Source organism: Marmota flaviventris, chromosome 2, assembly GCF_047511675.1.
Source record: "Marmota flaviventris isolate mMarFla1 chromosome 2, mMarFla1.hap1, whole genome shotgun sequence".
Lineage (NCBI taxonomy): Eukaryota > Metazoa > Chordata > Mammalia > Rodentia > Sciuridae > Marmota > Marmota flaviventris.
The window spans coordinates 188998091-189022693 of record NC_092499.1 but is presented as its reverse complement, the minus strand read 5'-3'; the positions used below and the strand labels follow the sequence as shown (position 1 = coordinate 189022693).

The window sequence follows — 24603 nt, the reverse complement described above, 5'->3', positions numbered from 1 at the left end:
ACAGATTTTCCTTTTGTCTAATTCACTTACTTTCTACAATTCAGCCCACAATACTCTACAATCCTAAGCATGCTTAACTTCTGGAGAGAACTTTCAACTTCATTAAACTTTTAATATTTAAATTGGAGTCCCCTTAAGAGCAAGCATTTGTCGCTTTTGTCCCTGCAGCTTAAAGACACTGACCTTTTGGCCCACATTGGATGCCAATTGCCAGGTTTCTGTTCTCACGACTAAAAGGCTCAGGGGTCACTCCAGTTAAACTGGGTTAACTGGGCGGCATGAAATAACCACACAAGAGACACAAATACCTTTTTCTTTGGGGTCGCTGTGACGGCTCCTCTGACCTTAAGGGTCTGCAGGAAGAGAGAGCCGAGACCATGTGATGACCCCTTTTATTGAGGGAAGCTATTCAAATGAGGCAAGGGGTCAGGTTTTGGGGGACTTAGTATCTTCATGATGTCCACTGTTAGCAGGTTGACTGACACCTGGGTAGGCCATACCCAAGGGCACAGTAAGAAAAGGGGACACACACAAGGCACTTCCATGGAAGATTCTATCCTAAACAGGGCAAGAGGTTATATTACAAAGGAACAGGTGAGCATAGCTTCACCCATGGGGATGTAGCAAGACACACCCATGCAGGAGACAGTGACCCTCGCACCCAAGAAGGGTGGGGAAAGCTCTGCGACTGAGCGCCTCAGCACCAGCCGAGGAGTGTAACCCAGTCACGTATAAGGTTGGTCTCCCACAAGATTTTCAGCAAGTATTGCCTTACGGGGAGGGTTTCAGAATCATCCATGCCATTGGCAAGGGCCCTGGTCCCTGGACAAGGCACATAATGAGAGGAGAGATGCAGCCATGTCGAGTTCTGTGTTTATACAGGCTTGAGAGCATCAGTAGCTCTTAAAATCAGTCTTCCTAGAAGGAATACAGGTAAGAATGTTGCTTGATCCCAGAGTTGTGAAGACTCCATCCACAGGGTGAGGGCTTGGAGAGGGGGCCATGCTGTCTTCAGGGGTTCTGCCCTGCGGGTCAGGTCAGAGAAGCAGAAAGATCAGGCCAACACTCACAGTCCCTGGATACTGTAAAACTCAGAGAACTCCAAAACCAGGAAGGAGCTCCCTTCTTTAGATGGCAAGGAGAATAAGTAGATGCCTTTCCAAGGCCACAGGAAGGAGGGAGCAGAATGAGCCAGGATCTGGTCCAACTCCTGGGCTTTGGCTTTAGACAGCCTTAGAGATGCCCTGGAGTTTGGGACTGGCCTTCACAAGTCTGCCCTTGGGCTGGCTCTACAGACAGCAGCTCTACAGAAATAAACCCATCGGTTGAAGCTGTCACCAACCCTGGCCCAGGAGCCAGGCACTCATTGCCCATTCTTTTTATTGCCTGAGAGAACAAGGGTTCTTAGTAGAAGTCACAGAAAGTTGTAGAGCCAGGGTAAGGCAGTTGCCCAGATAGGAGCATACCAGAGGCAGGTGGCAGCATCTTGTAGGCTCTGTAGAGCTGGTCAAGGAGCTCCTTCTTCTCATCCTCTGGGAGGAAACTGGACTTCGCTGCATTGATGTTCTAGAAGGGCCAGGGTGACAGACCATATAGAACCAGACAGCAAGGAAGGGAGCCCTTGGCAACCTACTGGTAATCCATCCTCCTTAGAGCATGGGCAGGGAAACTCAGGGGAAGGACTTGTCCCAGGTCACATGGCAGCAAGTGGCAGAGCAGAGTGTTCTTAAAGTGGCACTACATGATACAGGATGTGCGGAGAAGGTTGGAGACTGGGAGATCCTTGGAAGTGTGGGGCCAGAGACCCTTGCAGGGAGTAATGGCATCGTGTCCCCAGATCCCGGGCTCAGCCTGGGATCTAAGAACACATTTCTACAGCTAGGCACACCATTCTGGGGAAGGGAGTCTTTGAAGATGTTCGGCCCAAGCAGAGGCTAAACCCAAGACTCCACCACCAAGGTGTCCCTCTGCAGAAGGCAGCTGGCAGTAGGCTTGGCTTATGGTGGACTCCCATCAACAAACCCACTCCCACCCCCTGGGGGGTCCCAAGCCCTGGACATGACCTGCAGGCCTTACAAAGCCCTGAGGCCCAGGGCAAGAGTGACAGCTCACAACCACTCACCAGTCGCTTAAAATCCTCCTCGGTGAAGCCCATGTCCTGTTTGGTCATGTGGTAGTCAGTGTCCAGGGTGGACTTGAAGATGAGCGGGTCATCTGAGTTGAGTGAGTAGTTGGCCTGGTCGTTCTTGAACCTGGGGTGAGGGAGGGAGAAGAGCCTCCTCACTCTCCTGTGAATGGTCCCTGCATATTGGTTCCCAGCCTCCACTGATCGTCACAGCCTTAGACCTGAAGGAGCATATTCTGGTAGAGTAGGAAACACATCACAGAGCTCAGGGGACTTTGTCCAAAGCCACCTAACTAGCAACTTAAGACCCTAATGTATCCCATCAGTCCAGCCAGGCAGAGGAAGGGCCTGATGGGAGAGCAGGGGGAGGGGGGGCTGGGGCGCTGAGAAAGCAGTGGCCCTCCAGCCACCATCCTCCTGCCCATGCTCAGGGACGGTGCTCCACACCCTTCCCCAACCAGTCCTCAGTCCCCTCCCTCCACTCCCCTGTTGGCAGCATCCCTGACCTGACCCCTGTCTTATTAAATGTAATGGAGTTTTCCTAGCTGTTCCCTTAATTGACTTCTTTTTTAATTATTAGTTTTTTAATACCTTTCTTTTATTTATTTTTTTATGTGGTGCTGATGATCGAACCAGGGCCTCGACGTGCCAGGTGAGTGCCATACCACTGAGCCACAACCCAGACCCCTTTACTTTGACTTTTGTAGCAGAATTTGACACTACTTAAAGTGCTTTCCCTAGATTTTTATTGACACTTTTGGTTTTCCATCTACCTGTGTCTTCTTCCTGCCCCTTGAATCCTCCTGGGTTCTCTCCTAGCCTCTGGCTCCACCATCTCCTGGTGTCTTTGCTTCCCCTTTAGGCACCATGACTGTGCAGATGGCTCCTGAGCCTTCGTAGCCTGTGGGCTGTCTGCCCACATGCCCCGGAAAGCCCCTACTGGGGCATCTCGACTCCAGATTCCCAGGGCCAGCTGGGGACCCTCGCCATCACACACTCCTTCCCTTCACTAAGCGTGGCAGGCAGGCCAGCACTGGCCGCCATAGTCACTCTGAGTTATGGCTGTCCTCATCCTCCTCAGGGGAAGGCAGCTTGGCTCTCTGACACCACGACCCAGCACTCAGTCACAGGACAGAAGGGCTTTGGCCTGAGAGCCGGGAAATTGGAACCAAGAGCACCCCGAGGCCCCAGGAGCAGCGTACACAGGCAAGACTGACCTTGGAGGCCCAGGAAGAAGAGCTCTGCCAGAGGGTAGGTAGGTGACCTCAGCCAAGTTCTAGCACATCTGAGTTCCAGGTTCCCCGTGTGGAAGGTAAGGACAGCTAAGCTGCTTCCTAAAGGAATCCCACAGCATGGGCCGGTCCCCAGCCCTGCACTGCCTTCCCATCCTTGGCTTCCCAGGAACAAAATCAAATGGGTCCCAGGGACCAGACCTCACCGAATGACAGCGTGCTCCGTGTCTGGCTTCCAGGCACCTGTGAGGTAGCTAGACCAGGGGCAGACCTGCAAGAGCAGATACGTGGCTGGCAGGCAGCTCCAGGCTGCACCACCCTGTCCCTGCACCCTGGGGTGGCCAGGGTCACCATTCTTGCTGGCCTCCGTGTGGCTGAGCCCTACAAACCCTCCATGCCTAGCACTGGAACACCCACTGGCCACTCCTGCCGGCTAGTCTGCTCCTCAGCTCTTGAGACCCTCCTGGCTTTCTTTCTTTCTTTCTTTTTAAACCACTGTTTTGCATTTTTTTTAAGAACTTTATTTAAAATTTTTTTTAATGTGGTGCTGAGGATCGAACCCAGTGCCCCACACATGCTAGGCAAGCATTCTACCACTGAGCCACAACCCCAGACCCACTCTCCTGGCTTTCTATTGCTCTGTCCAGGAGGGGGTGGGACAGCCAAGACCGGCTCCCCCTACCTGATGGCCCCCTCACCTCAAAGTGCATGTTTTCCTGCCGCAGCCTGTTGTAGAGGGCCTGGTCATCCAGGGTGTGGTAGCCATGTCCCACCCTCTCTGTTTTGAGTGTGTCCACAGCCTGTGGAGCAGCAGATGGAGCTGAGTAGGGAGAGAGGGTGGCGGGAGGCAGGGAACAAGGGCCACTCCAGGGCCAGTGGCTCTCACCTCTCGGACCACCTCTGCAGGACTCGACTCTCCGGCATGGACAGTGCGGTGGATGCCGCTCCTTACCGCCTCCTGGAAGGGGAAGAGCCAGTCAGGACCCACAGGCCCAGCCTTTCCTGCAATTTGGGTTTGAGTATGGGCAGGTTGAACTGTCCCCACCACCAGGCTTGGCTGCTTCTACAGCACTGGACAGCCTGGTCTTGATTCCCCCAATCACCATCTAAGTGCTTGTGGCTCTCAGTTCTTCCACAGTTACCATGTGTTGGGAACTGTTTGAAATGGTTTGTATAAACCATCTGAGAGTCATAGTATTATAACACCCAACTTACCAAGGGGAAACAAGCTCAGAAGAGCTAAGTAGCAGGACAAAGGCCAACCAGCAAGTGTGAACCAAGGAAACAGTGACTCAGAGAAGAGACAGTCTTGCCCCAAAGTCACACAGCAAATCATAGGCAGATGCAGGTTTAAACACAAGATTTCAGTGCTACATAGGACTTTCCTTTATACCCAATCCCAAGCCCCCAGCCCAGCCAAGACACATTCAGGGATGCAGCAGGCCCCACACTCCCCATCTGTGTGAGTTCTTCCTACAAGCTCACCCAGGGCCAGCCTCCCCTTCCACGGGCCCACCTCGTAGGCCTCCACATGCCCCGGGAAGTAGCTGCTTCCTTTGATGGTCTCATCACCAGCCAGGTCGATGGCCACCACAGTATGATGCTGGTACTTCTTACACAGCTCCACCACTTCCAGGGACCAGTCTGTGGCGAGACGCCCACCAAGGCTCTATCAGCAGCATGGTGGAGCGGGATCCCTCAGCCCTCCTACCTGCTGTCCTATGCACCCATCGGAGGCTAGCACAGGACAAAGATCCCAGTGTCTTGTCTCAAATCCTGGCTGCTGAGTCAACCACATGGCCTTTGTCAAATTGCACTGCTCCGCGCCTTGGACTCCTCTCTTCCCAGAGAACCCACCACCTCTGCACAGGGACCTGGTGAGGCTTTGCCGAGGCCATGTATAAAGTACCAAGGACAGAGTCTGAGCTGTTCCCCCACTCAATGCCAATCAGTCCCCCCAATTAAAGGGGATGACACAGAGCTTAACATTGTATCTCCAATGCAACTCACACTGGTATTGCCAGCCATACCACGAATGCATGAGTTACCCTCAGCCTGTCGTCGTTTTGTTATGTTGACAAAGAATAAATGAACACAAGCTTCAGAACCACACAGTTCTGGATTTAACTCGGGGCTTTGTGCCTTCCTGAGGGGCCAAGAGGCTTTGCCTTTCTCTGACTCGGTTTCCCATCTGTCAGATGGGAATAAATCACAGTAGTCCCACCTCAGAGCTGCTGCAAGGGCTAGAGACAAGGCATGTGAATCGCTGCCCAGGGTGGGCCCGCAGGTTGGCACTGACCCTTGGCTTTGTTCCCAAAGATTCTTACAGTGGAGGGATGAGACGAGCACGATCCTCTTGTGATAACATGTCACTGAGGCCCAGGGAGGTGACGTGACCTGCCTGCCTAAGGGCACACGATGGGGCTCTGCTCCAAGAAGCTAAAGCCCTAAAGATTTGATCAGGTTCAGGGACAAGGGTGTCCTCTCAGCAATCCCAGAAATCAGGCCCATGCAAGGGTTCTGTGGCCTGGACAGGATGAGGCTGGGCCCACAGGGTCTCATGGGCTGTTTATTTTCAATTGTTCAGGCTCCTCTGGTTTTGAGCTTTCTGCACGTCATGTAGTTAGTTGTCAAGGCCTGGTTTTCCCGGGGAGGATGGTATCACCAGGAAGTTCGTAGCCAGCCTAGGAGGCCTCTGGTGCCTTTGGGAGCTCCAGGACCCTGCTGATGTGCTCATGGGATACCATGGGGTAGGGGCACAGAGGAGGCCATGTACGGCCCCATGGCCAAGCAGAAGGTTGGGGCTAGGGTCAGGTGGGCAGCTGGGCAGGCACTGATGGTACTCACTGGGCTGGTGGCGCATGCAGCACAGGATGGATCGCACCTTGACCCCAAAGTCTTGCTCCCCCTCCTTCAGGCCCTGGCCCACTATGTCCACCACTTCATCTGGGGTGAGGTCCCCTCTGTGTGGAAAGGAGTAGTGATAGCCTGAGGCAGAGGGAAGGCCTGGGATAGCCCCTACCAAGGGGTGGAGAGTCTCCCCCACTGCCCACTTCCTCAGAGGAAAGACTCACAGAGACGACCCTGAGCCCCAGCACCCCCTGCCAGCTTTCTTAGAGCAGTCTGGGCACTTCTAGATCCCAGTGTGGGGCTGCGGGCCACCCCTCTCCACCTCTGGATGGAAATAGAGCATGACGAAGCTCAGCCTGGGGATTACTGCCTTCCACGGGGATCAGAATCGAGGCTCTGAAGGTAGGGCAAGCGGGCTTCATGATGTCACTCTAAATTCCCGGGGGCCCAGTGTGGGGGAAGAACAGGCCAGACTCATTCCTACTAGGGGATTGAGCAGGACCCTTAGAGCTGCTGGCTAAGTGGGTTAGCCTGCCCTGACAGCAGGCCTGCATCCAGAGCCATGGGCGTGAGACACAGCCAACTCTATTGTCCAGAGTAAATCATGAACCTCCAGCTGAGGGAGGGGGACCATATCTCTATGGCCACGTTAAGCCCATCTTCATGAGGCCATGGATCAAGACCAATATCAAGGTTAGGAGCTCCCAGTGGTCCTGCCCTCTGAAAAACCTGGAAGTTTTCACCAAGAAGAGTGGAACACAGACCCCCTCAGCCCAGCTCCTCTCCAGGCTGTCACTCACTCAGCCTGGTTCCAGGGAATTGGTTCCACTTTGGAGTTGGCCAGCAGGTGTGGGCTGTAGCGCACCTCCACATACACCACGCCCTCTTTGGCCTTCATCTCCACAAACTCATAGGCAATTCTTTTGATGGCTTCTCTGGAGCCTCTGGGAAGGGAAGAACAGGGTTGGGACCAGCCCCTTGGGAGCTCCAGGAACAAATGAGGCTGACCCCAACCTTTTCTGGCCCCCAATCCCTCATTCCCCAGCCCCAAGCTCTGGGCATCTGCTGGGTAGGATCCCAGACCTGCAGCTCTATTTCCAAGCCACGCCTACCCTGGTTTTACCCGTGGCCGCTGGCTGGCCTGTCTCCATGCTTACCCTGCACCCCACTCTCCACACAGCCTCTGGAGCAAGCTTTTGAAAATGGAGCCGGGGCTGGGGTGCAGCTCAGGGGTGGAACACCTGCCTACCTTCCCCCAGGCCCTAGGTCCATTCCCAGCACCACAAAGACAAAAAGGGAACCAAAGCATATTGCTCCTCTCCTCCACCAAGGTGGCTTCCGTCTCCTGAGTGAACTTCAAATTCACGCCCAGCCCATAGGCATGATTGGCTCTCGCCAGGCTTCGCAGCGTATTGCTTCTCACCCACTCTCTGAGGCCACCAGATCTTCTTTCTGGCCAAGGGCAGTCAAACTTGGTCATTTCCACTTCAGGCCTTTGGGTAGCAGCCCCCTCCACCAGAGGGCAAATCCCCTGCCCTGGCCCATCCTGTAATTCTTCCCTCCTTTTATAGCCTCCTGGCCTCAGTGGCCTTCCTTGACCACCTGCTTATAGGAGGGTCCTCTGTCAATCTTCACCCCTCCCCTGGCCTTCATTTTCCTCCACAGGCCTTATCACACTTGAGATTATTTATCTCACGGCTTTTAGAAGCCACTCCTGTCTCCCCTACCAGAATCTAGTCTCCATAAGCTACAGGAGCCTGAGAATCGGTCATGGGCTTATCTGCTGTGTGACTCTGGGTTAGTCACCCTCTCTGACACATCAAAAGTTATCATGAAGACAGATGAGCTCAATATCATAAACCTCACCTAGGCCAGTGCTTGGAGCAGAGCCCACAAGTGCTAAAAGTATTTTGGTGGCTGCTGCCGAGTATTGGCTCCAGAAGTGAGGCATAAACCCACCTGCAAGGGCCTTCGTGAGCATTGACCAAACGCCAGAGAACTGTGCCTACCTGGAAGTTTTCACCAAGAAGAGTGGAACATAAGGGTTAGTAAGGGAAGGTCAGGGCCTGAGAGCCCAGATGGGAAGGTGTGCCCTGCCTGGGAGGAGGGGTCCTGAAGGCAGAGGAGGCAGGAAGCTGGCTACTCCAGGGACAGGCCAGGGCCCTGGGCCTCAGACCTGCCCTAGGGAGGAGGCTGCTCACTCGCCCCCACACACCTGGCCACTGCCCCTCCCCACAGCTATCACTCATTCGTTCCCCAAGAGGGTGTTGAGTCCCAGCACTGTGGCCACATGGTCCTAGGCACTGGGTGTGCTGTGGGCAGGAGGGGAGGTCCCTGTCCCGTAGAGGCCGCTATCCAGCAAGAGGCCGGCCAGCAAGGATGTGATGCGCAGTAGGCCCCACGGCTGCCAGTTCTACAGACACCAAGAAAGCAGAAAAGGCCACTGTGACTCTCAAGACTGTAGTCAGGGAAGGCCTCACTGAGAAAGGGACATCAGAGCTGAGATGTGAAGAAGGTTGAGTTCTAGGCAGAGGGATCAGCAAGGGCAGAAGTCCCAGGTCACAGAGTGCCTGGTGTCCAAGGACAGGGGAGGACTAAGCAGGGGACGTGGTGGGGTGAGGGTCAGGAGGTAAGGACCCAGAGCACACAGGCTGTGCCCTTGACAGGGGGCCCTTGGCTTTTACTCCAAAGGACACAGAAGACAGGGAACTGGGGCAGGGAAGGGGCTTAGATGTGAAAGGGTCAATGATACGTCTCTGGCACTGTCCCATGCCCACCTCTGGACCTTTTTCATGGCTTAATAATGTCCCCACCGACTCATTGATTCAAGACAGGCAAAAAGGAGCCTCAAACCCCTCCCCGAACCCAGGCCCCGGAAGCCAGCCTCCGCCTCACAACACAAGGCCCAGAACTGAGGAGAGAAGCCCTGGATTCATGGCATGCTGGCCTTTGACCCCATGTCTTCTCTGGACCTGTTTCCCTGGGTCTAGATAGGGTGCAGATGGGGCTCCCTGTCTGTCATCTGTGGTGGTGGCATGGGGGCAGGGAGGACAGACTTTCATGGACCACGCAGCTCTGGACAGATGGTATCTAACGGTCTGCCCAACTCAGGCCTCCAGGTACTTGGGCCTCTTCTGTCTAGTGAGATGGGAGCTGCCCAGTGGCATGGGAGATGGTGGCCTCATGAGGCACCACAGTGTGGGCCGGAGCTCTGCTTGTGCACCTGTGTGGTCGGCATAGGGGTATTGTGGGGAGAAGAGACACATGTCCCTGCATCTCTGCTCACCAGGCCATGGGCGAGGGCAGAGGTACCTTCAACACTGAGCCCAGAGGCTTCCAGCAAGGAGTCAGCAGCCTGGGCCCACCTCGGCCTTCCCTGGATTCTGCGCTCTGTCTTGTCTCTCAGCAGCCCGTCTGGGCCACCTCACACACACCCCTCTCTGGCCCATCTTGCAATACTTTCCTCAAGTCTAGCACGATTTCCCACACCTGTGTCCCTCACAGATGGCCACCCTTCCACCTTTAGGAAGCTTCCCCAGACCACCCCACCCTGTCTCTTGTCTCCTGAGTCTACAGGACTGAGTGCTAAGACAGATCCTTGCCTGCTGTGGGGCCCTCTCCTCGGGCCAGGAGGTCTGAGGCATGACCAGAATGAGGATTGAGGCATGACCAGGGTGAGAAGTGGAGCTTCTCCCTGGCCAGTTCTGTGGTCCTGACAAGCTCTTTCACCACCCAGAGCCTCTGCAAATGAGGGCCATGTTTACCTTGCAGGACTACTGACAACTTACAAAGTCAAACCCAATTCTGTAAGCTGTACATGTATTATACTCTTCTTTGCCTAAGAGATTTCTGCTATTAAGAATGGAAGCAAGTCAGGCACAGTGGCACACGACTGTGGTCCCAGCTACACAGGAGACTGAGGCAGGAAAATCACAAGTTCAAGATCAGCCTGGGCAATTCAGTGACATCCTGACTCAAAATTTAAAAAAGGTTGGGAATGTAGCTCAGTGATAGAGTGCCTCTGGGTTCTACCACTAGTTCTGCAAAAAAAAAAAAAAAGAGGAAGCAATGAGAGCTACACTACACAGGCCCCAGTGCCTGGTGTCTACAGAGGGAGTAATTATCTTCCAATCTTCCAAGTGAGAAGGATTTGCTGAGGACAGTGCTGGGTCCCTTCCAAATGCCAGCCCTATTATACACATGGGAAAACTGAGGCCCAAAGAAGGTAACTGCCCAATGTTGCTGTTACTCCACCCCAGAGTCTGAGATTAGCATCAGCGTTCTTAACTCCCATATTCTGCCACTTTTTTGTAGACATTGCAGGCATTTCCATTCATCACATCCACTTTTCAGAAGGGACAACCAAGGCCCAAAGACATTGGAGAGATGTGTCCAAAAGGCCCCTCTGTGGTTCCCAGAGGCTGAGGCCTAGACCTGGTGCTAGGCACAGAGATGCACACTGCCCTGGGTCCCGTGGGTTGGGCTGACTCACGCGATAGCAGGCATGTAGTAGTCAAACTTGCTCAAGAACTCTGGCAGAGACAGGGGCTTGTCCATGCCAATGATGTTCTGCAGCTCCTCTGCCGTGTTAGCTGGGAGGGCGATCCCTCGCTTCCTGAGAAGAAGACAGTGAGGGTGGAGGATCCAGCCAGGCCTGACGGGGTGGGATGGAAGACTCCACTCGGAGCCTAGCAGGAAACCCAGGGACATCCAACTCCTTCCCTCAGACGGATGGGAAAACTGAGGTCCAGCCCCTATAGAATCAGGACTGGAATTCTTCCCAGACCTTCTGGCCCTAAGCCAGGGGAAGTCAGCAGATCTCAAGAGTGACAAGCAGGGGTTGAAGTCTCCATGTCACATACCTTCCTCGTCCCTGCTGGGCCAGCATCTGCAAGTGCCAGGACCAGCCCAGGACTTCTTTCCAAGCCCCAGGAGTGACTAGAGCCAGCTGGTCCTGTGCCCAGGCAGGGGTTATCAGGGGCAATAACTGCAGCGTCACAATGCCTAAGGCAGAAATTGGGGCAGGACTTCCCCTTCCACCCTCCTCCTGGATGACACATCAGAGTGGCCTGCCTGGTCTAGCACACTAGGAGGGGGTGTGTGGCAGCTCCTGAGGTGGAAGGTCTCAATGAGCTGGCCATCCAGTGTAGAGCTCTGTCCCCTCCTTCCCCCAGCTCCTGGCACAGGCTGGATCTTGGCAACCTGCTGAGTATACCCCTGTTGCTCAGAGCCCCCTTTACCCAATGGTGTCCCTGCCCCCCTGTGGCTATGGGAAGGTGGTGCCAGCTCAGGGCCGCCTCCTTCTGCAGGTGCTCCTGCCTCCTTCTCCTGTCCCACCTGGACCCTGGCACAGGGCTCATCCTAGGCTTCAGTTTCCCCACTTTTAAGAAAAAAGGGAGAGGGAGGGAGGGAGAGAGAGAGGGAGAGAGAGAGAGAGAGAGAGAGAGAGAGAGAGAGAGAGGGAGGGAGGGAGGGAGGGAGAGAGAGAGAGAAAAGTGACAACCAAGGAAATGCATCCAACACGAGAGACAAAACAAGAGCAGATAAAAGTCACTCAGGGAACAAAGCAGAGAAGAGGACATACAAAAAAATCTAGAGGGAATGTCCTTAAGGAGTTGAGAAGATGCTGCATCCATGAAATAAGATTTTTTTTTTAAGGGACCTCAAGGGGCTGGGGAGGTGGCTCGGTGGAGAGTGCTTGCCTATCACATTTGCGTCACTAGCACTGAAGATGAACTTTTTAAAGGTTTTCATATGTAACTGCCTATTCTCCAAGCCCTGTGAATATGCCCCTTCCTATCTGGTAGCCTTAGTTCCCTATGGGGACCCACTAGGCACCGCCCAGGTCAGGTGGGTGCCCACCAGCCTGCCAGTCAGCCATCTATGGCTGTTTACTGTAGGGGACAAGGTGACCCTGTGTGGTCTTGGTATATACAGGACAGATGCCTGGCACCCTATGATAACCCCCAGTGTCCAGTCTCCTACTGCTGGCCAGCTTGCCCCAAGGTCACCTCCATAAGTCCATGTCCAGTCACTAGACCCTGCAGAGCCTCTGGGCAAACAAGCCGTCAGACTGTGTGAAGACAATGACTTTGATGGTGGCCTTGACCAGGAGATGGGGAGGCCAGAGTGGACACTGGAGGCATCTGTACACAGTTGGGAGGTTATTCCCAGGGCCAAGGGAATAACCTAAGCTTCAGTTTCCCCACTTTTAAGATAAAAGGGACAAGAGAGAGACAGAGACAGCAACAGGAAGAGAGAGTGGCCAGGTTCGGAGTGGTGCTTTGGAGAAAGCTGACAGGTCGTGAAGGAGACTGAGAAGACGTGAAAGAGGCCCCTGGTGAAGACGGAAGGAGGCCAGAGCTGAAGGAAGAAGAAAGGGTGAGAAGAGAGTCACCGAGACAGGAGACACCATGGGTTGGATCTGCAGGCCACAGGCCAGTGGCTCCCCCTTCCAGCCCTGCCAACTCCACACCCACGTCCAGGCCCCTGTCTGCTGACTCCAGGCCAAACTCCATTTGGTACTGCCCACCCTCTCCAGGGTCCACAGAGGTGGCAGTGGCAGGAGACAAGGGACATCAGACCAGCCGCCATACTGACTCCTCCCTCCGTTTCCCCACCACCCTGCCCCTGCGCTCTGGCCTTCATGCTTTCGCTAATGAGCGCTCTCTGACCCCTTTGCAGTGGTGATTAGATTCAACCTCATTGTCTCACCCCGAGGACCCCTCTGGGGCTCTGTGGCAATAGTTGGCAGCACCAAGTTGGCAAAGGGCAGGCAGAAATAAGCCCAAGATTCACTCCATTCGCTGGAGCCATGAAGTGCTGATTGATAACACAATTGTCCTGAGCTGTTTATGGGCAGGAGACCCTGAGCTAAGTGGGTTTTCCTGCGCTACCTCTCCAAAACCTCCAGCTGCATGTGTTATGGTGGGGGACATGGATTGGGGTCCACCTCTTGCTCAAACCTCTGCCCTGAGTTTACCAGGCAAGCTATTGCACTTGCCATGGCTCTGTGTCCTCACCTATGAAGTAGGGCACCAGAGTACCCACCTCATGAGAGGATGAGGCAGAGTGCTGAGGAGTGGGTGGAGCACCAGCAATGCCAGTGTGCCCGTGTTACACAGCTAAGGAAATCACACCAGCAGCCTCCCAGGGCAAAGGGTCACCGGAAGAACACCAAGGTGGAGGGAGCAACTCACCAGAACAGTCTTGGGGAGGTGGAAGAGGTGCTCCCAAGTCAGGGACAAACTCTCAAGGGCCACTAGTTTTCTCCTGAGGGGCAGGTGTGATGAGGGCCACAATCAAGTTAAGATGGTGCCTGGCAGTATGCCAAGAGGAGTGGTTGTGAAGTAACGCCAGCAAGCCATTAGGATGATGAGGATTCCTTAATGACTGACTGCTGTGTCAAGATGATGTCAATTAAGTAAAGCTGTGTGTAATTAGTTAGGTATATGTACCTCTACAGTGCGGCAGAGAGGCGGCTCCTGCTACCCTGGATGCCCACTACTTTGAGTTCTCAGTTCCTGCTGAGTTCACTGGCAATAAAGTAGTTCCTGCTTCAACCTTCAAGTTGCTTGTCACCTCTCGGTTATTTTGCCTAGCCGGACTTGGGCAGCCTAGCCGGACTACGGCACATGTGCCTGGACACCTGAGAGAATCCTGGTTTACAGGATAGAACGTTCAAGTTTGGTGAACCTTTGAAGATCATGGGGGTGAACTGAGTCCTTCCAGCTCCAAACAGTGAGTGGGCAGCAAACAGGTGAAGGATGCAGAGAGGAGTAGGAGAGGCATCTCCCAGACAGCTCTGGAAGGAGGCCCTAGCTGAACTCAACCCCCACAGACCACCTTTTTCTGCCCATAGGCTGGCTTGATTCCCACAAAGATCCATAAGATGCAGTGACCCTGGACTTTTCTAGAAAATTTTGAGGAGCCATGGACTCCCTCAACTTCTGGGGAGACAGCTCCTGGCTATGGACTTACCTGCCGTAGTATAAGATGGTTTCAGGCTTGATGGCTCCATCCAGGTGGACATGCAGTTCTACCTGCAAGGGGCAGAGGGAAGAGAGAGGGAACACCCATGGGTGCCTGAAGAAACTTTCAGGGGTCGTTAATGTCAACCATGAGGACCACTGGACACCACTGCCTGGACACTGACCACATGCTTTGATTTAACCCTCACCATGGGGTGGGCTCAGTTGCTATCTCTCTTTCACAATTGAGGACACTGAGGTTCAGAGAGGTTAAATTTCTTGTCCAAGGCCATGGAGCAAGCAATGTCAACAGGCATCTGACCCAGGGCCCTGCTCCTAACCCCAGCCAGGCAATGGCAGAGCCAGTTCCCAAGATTGTGCTCTTAACCACAAGGCCAGCCAGGGTCCCATGGGAACCCTTGAGCCCCAGCCACCTCTCAGATAGCTCCTACTCTCAGCCACCTCACTAAACCAAATCCAAGTTCAGCAGAGAGGGCTAAGGACTACAGATACCACAGTGAGAACCTGTAACACATTTAAAAGTTCAGGCTCCAAGTTGGGGGATTGATATTCAGCAGCACGAGGTCTTTCTAGTACTCTAGGTAGGGTACTGGATACTTGGTGGTCTTGGCGATCACTCCCCATGGACTCAGTCTCATCTCACATCTTGTACACAAAGCCAAGACACAAGCCAGCAGGGGCTTGGAGACCACCCATCTGGCTTTACTCTAGTGCTGCTCCTTCTCTGGCTGTGGAACCTCAGACAAGGTGCTTGATATCTCCTAAGCCTCAGTTTCCTCAATTCAAAAACAATGGGACTTGACACCGCCTTGTCTAAGAAAAATTGTAAGGACTTATAAAAGACATTGTGGCACTCAGGTATGGCCCCAGGGGAACAGCCCCTGCCTTTCAACCAGGGCATTCACTGTGAGCTGGTAAGAGGCATGGAAGGTGCTGGGAGACCGTGGGCTAAAGGACTTTGCCTATTCCAGGTCAGAGAGGAAACTTCCCAGGCCAGAGAAGAAGAAAAAAAAATCCCCACTGACATCTCCACCAGAAAAGGATCACCTCTGGAACTTGGAGGCCCAGATAAGAAAGTGAGGTGCCTTGGTGAGGAAGAGCAGCAACTAGGGAGCTGGCCCTTACAGAGGAGACTTGGCTGGGGCCCACAGGACTGGCAAGGACCAGAGATGCCAAGCCTCCTAAGGCAGGACCTCAGGGTGCTCAGATCTCTCCTGAGGTCTTCTACCTGGTGAGGAACAGCAGTCCTCACACCCAGACTTGGGGTCAAGTTAGCTGTTGGGTCCCTGACCAAATAATTTAATTCCCACCCCTGGCTAAAGCACACTCAGCATTAGGACCCTGTAGCCCAGAGATCTGCCAAGCAGCTGTGTGACCTAGAGCAAGTATCCTCCCCTCTCTGAATCTCTACTTTCTTATCCTTAACCCTCATAAGGCTATGGGGAAGATATACAGAGGCAGTTATACTATTCTGAGAGCATCACACAGTGACAGCTGGCATCCTGGCTTCTCCATTCACTTCCCGTGTGACCTGAAGAAAGTCACCACTCTCTGTGACTCCATAACCTCATCTGTCAAATGGGAAGAACAATATACCTTCCTCTTAAGGCTTCATGAGGTCAACCACATTAATGCACCTGGAGCACTTGACACATAGCGACACACAGCAAAAGGTAAACACGAGTCCACCGCCAACCTTTCACTAAAAAACAGTGCCAGATTAGATGGCCCACAACTGGAGTCCCAACAACTCAGGAGGCTGAGGCAAGAGGATCACAGGTCCCAGGCCAGCCTGGGCAACGGAGAAAGACCCTGTCTCAAAATAAAAAAAAAAAATTAAAAAGGGCTGGGGATGCAGCTGGGTTGTAGAGCACCCTAGAACAGAAAAATCAATCAATTAATAAAAATTATGTAGCATTGCTGGGTGCTAGGGGGGCAGATAGAAGCAAAAGGGATGAAGTCTTGTTCCTGTGTCACATGCGGTCCAGCAAGGGACAGAGGTATCAAACCAATGTCACATGCATAAATGTGCAGTCTCAAACCAAGATGGCCCCTCAGGAAACACAAGCATAAATCCTGCAAGATAGTTCCATATTCTGAACTGAGCCCAGCCGGAGGCCAGCAGTGATGGCCTCCCAGGGAAACGGGCCCTAAGCTCCACACGGAGGAGCTAACTAGGCAACAGTGGGGAAGAAGGCAGGAAGAACATTCTGGGCAGACAGAACAAGAGAAAATGGGATGTATGGGGGAACTGAAGGTCAGGTTCAGAGAAGGAGGTCCTGGGAGAGGGGTACTGCAGGGCAGGACCAGCCAGGCAGGCTCTGCAGCCACAGGGAGCTGGGCTTTCTCCTGAGGCCATGGAAAAGCCATGCGGGGCTCAAAGCTGGCCAGAGGGAGAGGGTGACAGAGAGGCTTGTACCCCCCGTCATGAGGTAGACAGGGGAAAATGGGAACAGAAAGCTGTCAAAGGAAACAAACACTTCAGAGTAGGCTTGGGAAGGTGGTGATTCCCACAGCCTAAGGCAGAGAGCCCTGGAAGACAGCCAGATCCTAAGGATGGGGATGGGACGTGGGGAGAGTGGCATGGCTGGCTTGGTTCAGCCGGATCCACCTTTGAGACATTTGAGAAAGCAGAGGCTCAGGGAAGGGAGGTCACCTGCTGTCAACTGTCTCACAGACAGAGTGATACCAGGGTCAGAAGGCGCTCTGAGACCCAGGCGGGAGATGGCACCTGCAGCTGCAGTCAGAGACAGCACGTTAAGGAAGGAGAGGCTTGGGCCTAGGCCCAGGCCTTGACAGGCCAGCACTCCAGGGCTGAGCCAGGGAGGCAGAAGTGGGAGGGACAGAGTTGCCTGATGAGCAGCAGGGCCTGGCCATCGGACGTCAAGGGGAGCAGTGCCCACCAGGTCAGCATAGTGGGCTCTCGGTGCTGACTCCCCTAAAGCTGTCTATAGCCCAATCCCCAGAACCTATAAAATAGGACCTTATATGGGAGAATATGGGACTATCAAAAATCTTGAGAGAAAGTACTTTCTCTGGATAACCTGGTGGGCCTTGATACAACCTTGTGTCCTTATCACAGAGGCAGAGATATGCACCCCACAGGAAGTAGCACTGTGATCACCAAGCCAGAGACCAGTGCTCCCTGAGACTGGAAAAGACAGAATGGGACCCATTCCCCAAGTCCTCAGAGGGTGAATAGTCCTGCTGCTACCCTGATTTTGGACTTTTGGCCTCCAGAACTATAAGGGAATAAATTTCTGTGGTTTTAGGCTTCCTGGTATGTGGTAATTTGTTACAGGAAACACATACAGCCAGGTCTTCCCAGAAGTCAAAAACATCCCTTGGTTTAAGAATATAGGCACTAGGGACCCTGGAGTAGTTCTCAACCCATTAGAGCACCAGGGGACCTTTAGAAAGTCACAAATGCTCGGACCCCAGATCACTCATATCACGATCCTAGGGGTGGACTCAGGCCTAGCTTGTGTGTGTGTGTGTGTGTGTGTGTGTGTGTGTGTGTTTGTGTGAGTGAACAAAAGGCTCAGCTGCAGACTGAACCCAGGTCTCCTCCACATGCTAGTTAAGTGCTGAACCTTTGAGCTACACCACAGCCCTACTTTCTTTAAAGATCTACTCCTTTTTTTTTTTTTTTTAACATGCAGTCAAGTTGAGAATAAGTGCCCTAGAGAGGCCTAAGCAGGGGCCAAATCCATACTGAACAGGGAGGGGGGGAGTGAGAAAATGGAGAAATTTTTGACTATTTCATAAATTTTATCCCTGAATGGGAAACAAATGGCCTGCGAGAGGGCAGGAGGTGGATGTGGGTTCAAGAGAAGTTTGTTTTCTTTGAACTTGGCCCTAAACGTTGGTGGGGATGATGGAGGCTGAGAAATGAGAGCTGTAAGAGGCTGCTGAGAAATGAGGCTGGGGGAGGGGATCCCATGGCACATGCCTTCCAGTACAGGGGACAGGGGTCAGGCAAATGCCACATGGATAAATGTACAGGTCAAACCAAGATGGCCCTCAGGAAATACAAACACAGCCCTAAATGGAGAGCAACAGGCCAAAGAACTGAGCCCAGCTGGAGGCCAGTGGTGGCCTCCCAGGAAAGCAGGCCTCGAGCTGCAGTATGCTGAAGGATGCAGAGGAGCCAGTGAGGCCGTGCAGGAGAGGGAGGGGCAGGAAGAACATTCCAGGCACAGGGAACAGCACTGCAAACTCCACGCAGCAAGAGAAAATGGGGCGGATGGAGGAACTGAAGTTCAGGTTCAGAGAAGGGGGTCATGGGACAGGGGATGTTGCCAGGCAGGACCACCCAGATGGGGCTCCTGCCACCACAGGGAGTTGGGCTACTTCCTCAGAGCCTCTGAGAGCAGGGAACTCAGGCAGTGAACAGGAAAGGGGACACCGTTTGCCCCCTTGTGGGTGGCACGAAGGATCTGTGAGATGACTTCTGGGAAAAGTGTTTAAATGTCAATGCAAGAGAGAGCCAGGGCTCTCTTCACACGGGTACAGCAACTGACAATGTTCAGCGTGGTGATGGCCAAGCTCAGCTTGGAGACCACAGTGGCCTTCCCAGGGTCACATTGATGGATGATGGTAGAGCAAGGTTGGAACCCAACTCCTCCTGCCTCTGAGCTGGAGTCCCGCCCACAGGCCTCAGCCCCTCCCTGGTCCTCCTGCCAAGCCTGTGCCTGGCCTCCTGACCTCTCTGGGGAGCAATCTCACCCTCCTTTCTTGTTCTCATCTGCTGTCCTTTGGCTTATTTATATAACACATCTGTCTCCTTCCTCTGCACTCACCACAGCTGGCCCAGAAAACCTTCCCTGGGCTGAGCTGCAGCCTCAGCTCAGAGAGAAGCAGCCTCAGTTAGCAGCAGATGCTTACTATGTCTGTCTCAAGACATGCGAGCCAGCCAGGTGAGGCCCAGGGAGGAGCATTCCCACCCTGCATCACCCTAGGCCACCAGTTGTCAATGGCAGAGCCAGAGTGAGGACCCAGGTCTTGGACCCCTTGCCCAAATACTCCCAGGTCTGACTCAGGCTCCTGATAACCACAGGGTCAGCAGTTCAGGCCACAATCAGATGTCTTCTCCTTCTCCTTGGCTCTGAGCCCTCCCCCCACCCCAAAACAACTCTGTCTTGTTCTCATCCACTGATCTTTGGCTCATTTATATAACACATCTCTCCCCCCGCCACCCCCCCATGGCAGTGACCTTGTCTGTGTCGTCTTGCTGTACCCTCAGTGCTGGCACAGCACCTGGCACTACAAAACATGCTCAAATGACCCAGTGATTGCCATCTCCTCCCCTGCGCCACGTCTGCAATGCCGGGTCCTCTCTCTGCTGTAAGGAAGGGACTGACTTCCCACCTGGGCCTGGTAAAGAATCCAGTCAGGGCCTGACCATCCCTGGGGACCTCAGCACTGCAGCCAGAACCCAGACGAGCCCCAGGTGCCGACTGCCAGCTACAAGCCCTTTCTTCCCAACTCTGTTCTTGACAACAAGCTGGGTGGTGCCAGGGGTCAGTGCCTCATGCCCCCATGGTCTCTCAACTGAATTTTTTAGGGGGGCAGTTCAGGAGACAGCAGCCCTGGGTCCATACACAGTTTCAGCCCTGCCTCCTCCAGGAAGCCCTTCATGCTCAACCCACTCTGGGCTTCTGCAGCTGCTAGATACAGAGTAGAAGGTGCTGGCCGAGCAGTCCCTTGCGGCCTGGCTGAGCTCTCTGTTGCTGCCGTGAGCCTCCCCAGAGGTTTCCCAGATGGCAAGATGTGCTTTCTGCTTAAGGGAAACTATGTGGGGCCACAGCCTAGAAATGACCCAGTTACTCCCACTTTTTCGGTGACCAGACTGAGCCTCAGAGAGATCAACATAAGACTGATGAGTGTCAGAGACTAATGGATACCACGGCCAGAAATTGTTTTGACCCTAAATCCAAATGTTTTCACTGCTGCAACAAGCCCCCCGCACCCTGCGAGGCCAGGGCTGGGTATACCATGGGAAAGTCAAGCAGCACGACTCACAACTAGGCTGCAGCTGCTGCTGCTGCTCACTAATCAACAGCAGCTAGCCCTGGCGTCCATGCTGAGCCCAGGCTTGAGGTTTGTGAGATGCATGTGGGTAAAATTCCCATCTTACGGGGAAAACAGAGGCACGGTGAAGTAGCTTATTCAAATTCCCTCGCTAATAAATGGGAGATCAGGACTCAGACCTGGGCAACCCAGGCCCTGTCTAGGGCTCAAGATCAAATCCTCAGCTCTTCTACCTCCCTCAGCTCCTAAAGCCAGATTACAGGCACCAAAACCACAGTGGCTATCTGCCCCCACAGCTGCTCTGGGACCTTGGTGCACTTAGGGGTGAGGGAGAACCTCTCTCAGCACCATCAAACTTCACCTCGGGCTCCCCCATAGCACTGTGGTCCAAGGTCAGACCATACTGTCACCTTCCCCGACTTGTCCTCCCACCCAAGCATCCTGAGAGGGGCAAGATAGAAATCATCTCAGAATGCCTGGGCGGGAGGACAAGTCCTCCCAGCTTCCCCCACCACACATGCTGAGGTTGGAGGTGGAATCATGAGGCTGGCTGGCCTCCTTGCCTCCCTGTGTACCCACGGGTCAATTCCCCTCTCCGGTCCTTGTCCTTTTCTGTCAAACAAAAGGCTTTAATGAAACCCAGTCTCCTTCATTCTCCTCCCAGCAACCATCCCCATAGTAGGCAGGCTGTCCTGGTGGCCTATTTGTTCTGACAGGTGGCTCTGGTTACTGAAAGGCACTGAGAACCAAGACAAGAGCAATCAGAGGCTTTGTCACAGGGACACAAAGGAGTGCCATTCTGTGGGTGAGGAGGCTTTCCAAAGACCCTACAGCTAGGACACACACACCCGAGGGCCTGCCAATCACTGTAGAAGACACACTGGCACCTCAGTTTTCCCCAAGAACCCCAGGACATTGTGTTTTGGATTTTTTGTTTGTTTTGCTTTTGTTGTTGTTGTTGTTGTTGTTTTGGTTTTGGTTTTTGGTACTGGGGATCAACTAATTTGCCCAGGCTGGCCTCAAACTTATGTTCCTCCTGCCTCAGCCTCCTAAAGCCAGATTACAGGTATGTGCTCCCAAGCCCAGAAAGACATTGGTGTTTTTCAATCCACTTTATGGAAGAAGTAGCTGAGGTTCAGGACTTGCCTATCTGAGGATGTAATGGTGAGGCAGGTATTTAACCCTAGTGTATCTCAAGTGCAAGGCCAAGTTGCCACCCTGGTTCTAATTTCTCTGCCCACACCCTCCTTCCTCCTTCTACCACCCCCCACCCCCACCAACAAAGTGGGGATGACAATGTAGCAAAACAGAAAACAGTTAATAGCATTCACTTGAGTTTTAGGTCCATCTGGGTTCAAATCTAGCTTTGCTGCTTTCTGGCTGTGTGACTTTGGCAAGTTCCTCCCCTCTCTGAGTCAGTTTCCTCATATGTAAGGCTATGTGAGCATGTAATGAGTTAACATATGCAAAGCAGTTAGAACTGTGCCTGGTAGAGAGTAGATATTTAAGTGTGTGAAAGAAAAAGCACACTGGTGCTTCAGGTAGTCCCAATCCCTCTGCATGGGGAAGAGATAGCATAGCCCCTCCCCAGCCTGGGCGCTTCACATGCCAGTCTATAGCTTCAAGGTGCTCAGATTTTGTGTAGCCTTGGGCAAGTTCCCTCACCTCTATAGGTCTCAGTTTCTTCATCTATAAATGGGGATGAAGACATCTGCCTTGTTGGTCATCCAGAATTCTGAGGAAAAATTGCCAGAGGGTACCCAAGGCCACTCACAGGACAGCCATTGTTATAATTACAAAAATGGTGTGTGGTCAGCCCTGCCCTCCAGGACAAATAACACCTGAGGACCACAGGATTTTCTAGCCCTGCTTCCTGGGAACAAAGAGTGATAAGGGACATACATCTACCCCCTTGCCTCCTTCTCCACTGCCCTGAAAGTTCTTGGGAAGCATTTGTTGGATTGATAATCAAATGGGATAGCCACATCCGAGGGCCTTGCTTCTTACAGGTGTCTGTAGACCAGAGGCAGACGTCCCCAACAAGAGCCCAAATATTCAAACACTCAAAGCCAGTTGATTTGGGTGCACATAAAGTTTGAAAAGTACCACCCATGCTGCTCTCTTAAAGCTGGCCAGGTCCTGGGCCCCAGCGAGTGACAGGTTTGAGAAGCTAAAGATCCCAGCAAATGCCCCTCTCCCAGATGTCTTCACCTAGATACCAGCATCCCCATCCCCAAGGCTCCCACAAACAGAGCTCAGGAGAGGTGGTTAGGGGCACAGAATTTCAAAGCCACCTTCCCTGGTCTCAAATCTCAACTCAGCTGCTTTGAACTCGGGCCTAGTTAAGTTCTCTGCCTGTTCTTCATCTCTAAATGGAGATGAGTCTGGCTGTTTCACAGGGTCATTGCCAGTATCCAATAAATTCTTGTAGTTACTATGTTTAGGCTGGTGCCTGGCACAGAAAAACCAGCCCTCGGTAAGTGTCTCCTGTGATAACGAGTGGTCATACTTATTATCTGATCACCCACAGGAAGGCCCAGTCACAGCAGCTCCTTCCCTACCCTCCTGCCAGCTCAATGACACAAGATCTGTCATATCTCAGACATGGCAGGTGACATGCCATCTTTACTCTCAAGCATCCAGACACCCATGCAAGCAAATGGTGCCCTATTCCTCAGATGTGGAAACTGAGGCTCAGAGGGAAGAAATGACCTGCCAGTAGGAATCAGATGAGGAGAATGGATGACACCCCAGAACAGTGAACCACAGTATGAGGCCTCCCTATAGGACTGATACAAAATTGGTGCACATACCAAACACTATAGAAGTGTCACTTGTTATTGGCTCCATAATTTCCACCTCACACCCAATGGAGGTGCTTCACCATTATTCCCTTAGATTCACATCAGGGTATGGGGGTTGGCAGCCCAAGGGTAGAAGGAATCTAAAGCATAAACATTTTAAAAATAAAAAATAAATGCCTTCAAAGGCAAAAATGCACTGATGAGCAGCAATGATGGGCAGGGGCTTCTAGACAAGACGCTATGGAGGCCTGGGTTGGGGCAGTAAGGCTGTCCCGACACTCCTTACTTCTGACAGGGTGTAGTGGAGCATTTTCTCTGTGGTGGGGGCATCAATAATGGGGTCCAGGCCTGCCTGCTCCTATCTCCTCCCCCTGTCCCCCATGATTCTCACTAAAATTTTTGTGATATCTGTTGTCCTCTCTTGGATAAGTTGAGACCAGCTGCAGTTGACTAGGTCCCCAGGCTTCTCAGTCTCAACACCCTATTGGCTGATTCGCAGGACTTGGTGGACTCCTGGGACCCGCCCCTCCCCATACAGAATCTGTAGGGCTGCAAAGCAGGCCAAGTGGACTGGGACCCACCCTGACTCCCCGCTGTTCCCAAGACTCCACAAAGACTCCACAGCTGGTGGGCGGAGAGACCAGGGGCTCTCCCTTGGGGCCAGGGGCCCTGTCCTGGCCCCAGTGAATCCTACTGTGGCCCAAAGCCCAGGTTCCTCAGTCCCTTGGCCTCAGCATAGGAAGGGGCGCGCCGCGCTCGCTTCCCTCCCCTTCCTGGCTTGGCTCAGGGTTCATCCCATGGGGGCATCCACAAACCTGGGCTCCTTGGCACGCGGAAAGCCATTATAAAGTTCACTGCTGCTTTGATCCTCAGTGCGCCCTGGCTCAAAGCTAGGTGCCTACAGACATAGACCTCAGGACTACGATAACGCTGAGATTCAGAGACGCCAAGCCCGTGCCTACGTTCACACAGCTGCTCAGTGCTGCGACGCGAGGCGCGCATTTGGCAGACGGGGAGGCTGAGACCGGAGAACAGGTCAGGGGCAGAAGCAGAACCGCAGGCCGGCCAGGGACGCCCGCGGGTCCTGGACGCTCCCTGCCTCATTGCCGCCCATTGAACACCCGGAGGCGAGCCGAGACTTGGTCCTAGGAAAGAAAGCTCCCGCAGGAGCTCCGGGGTGCTTCTGGGGTGAGCACGCCTGCGGCTGGGCCCCCTAAACCCCGGGACAGATCGGGAGCCAGACCCGAACCCGGAGCCCAGGCCCGCGCTCACTTTGGGCTTGTCGAAGGTGGGCCTCTGGGTCATGGTGCCAAGCGTGCGTCCCGGTGCTGCTCCTTCCGCCGAAGGCCGGTGGGTTTCCTCTGGCTCAGTGGCAGGTCCTCTTCCCGGTGGCCCTCACAGCCGGCTGCCCGCCACGCTGCTCTTTACCGGGCCAGGCCCCGCCCGCTCGCAGGCCCTGCCCGCTCGCAGGCCCCACCCGCGCCGCAGCCGGCCCGCGCATTTCCTGGTATTCCGGACCCCGCGTTCTGGTGGGCTGTCACTGACCCGAAACTCCTGCAGAGCCACCT

General features: G+C 53.7%; 1 protein-coding gene across 2 annotated transcripts; it reads right to left on the bottom strand.

Moving 5' to 3' along the window:
* Positions 1-305: 305 nt before the first annotated feature.
* Positions 306-24476, bottom strand: LOC114100470 (adenosine deaminase). 2 transcript variants are annotated; one of them, XM_027945190.3, is made up of 12 exons: positions 24308-24476; positions 14188-14249; positions 10700-10822; positions 7008-7151; positions 6205-6320; positions 4874-5001; positions 4244-4315; positions 4056-4157; positions 3564-3628; positions 2123-2252; positions 1467-1566; positions 306-1025 (listed from the first exon to the last, which is right to left on the bottom strand). In XM_027945190.3, exons 1-12 carry the CDS (start codon positions 24338-24340, stop codon positions 1012-1014), a joined length of 1089 nt encoding a protein of 362 aa, XP_027800991.3. In that variant the 5' UTR covers positions 24341-24476; the 3' UTR covers positions 306-1011. The 2 variants fall into 2 exon arrangements, with proteins under 2 accessions (XP_027800991.3, XP_027800992.3); XM_027945191.3 differs by lacking the exons at positions 14188-14249; positions 24308-24476 and adding an exon at positions 11070-11188.
* Between the last annotated feature and the right edge of the window lie 127 nt (positions 24477-24603).

Excerpts from the sequence above, each read along its gene's own strand:
- LOC114100470 (XM_027945190.3), bottom strand. The coding sequence starts at position 24,340 with ATGACCCAGAGGCCCACCTTCGACAAGCCCAAA. Across the intron at positions 6,321-7,007 it reads ATTCCCTGGAACCAGGCTGA|AGGGGACCTCACCCCAGATG; the intron begins GTGAGTGACAGC and ends CTTTCCACACAG. Across the intron at positions 3,629-4,055 it reads AGGAAAACATGCACTTTGAG|GTCTGCCCCTGGTCTAGCTA; the intron begins GTGAGGGGGCCA and ends CTGCTCTTGCAG.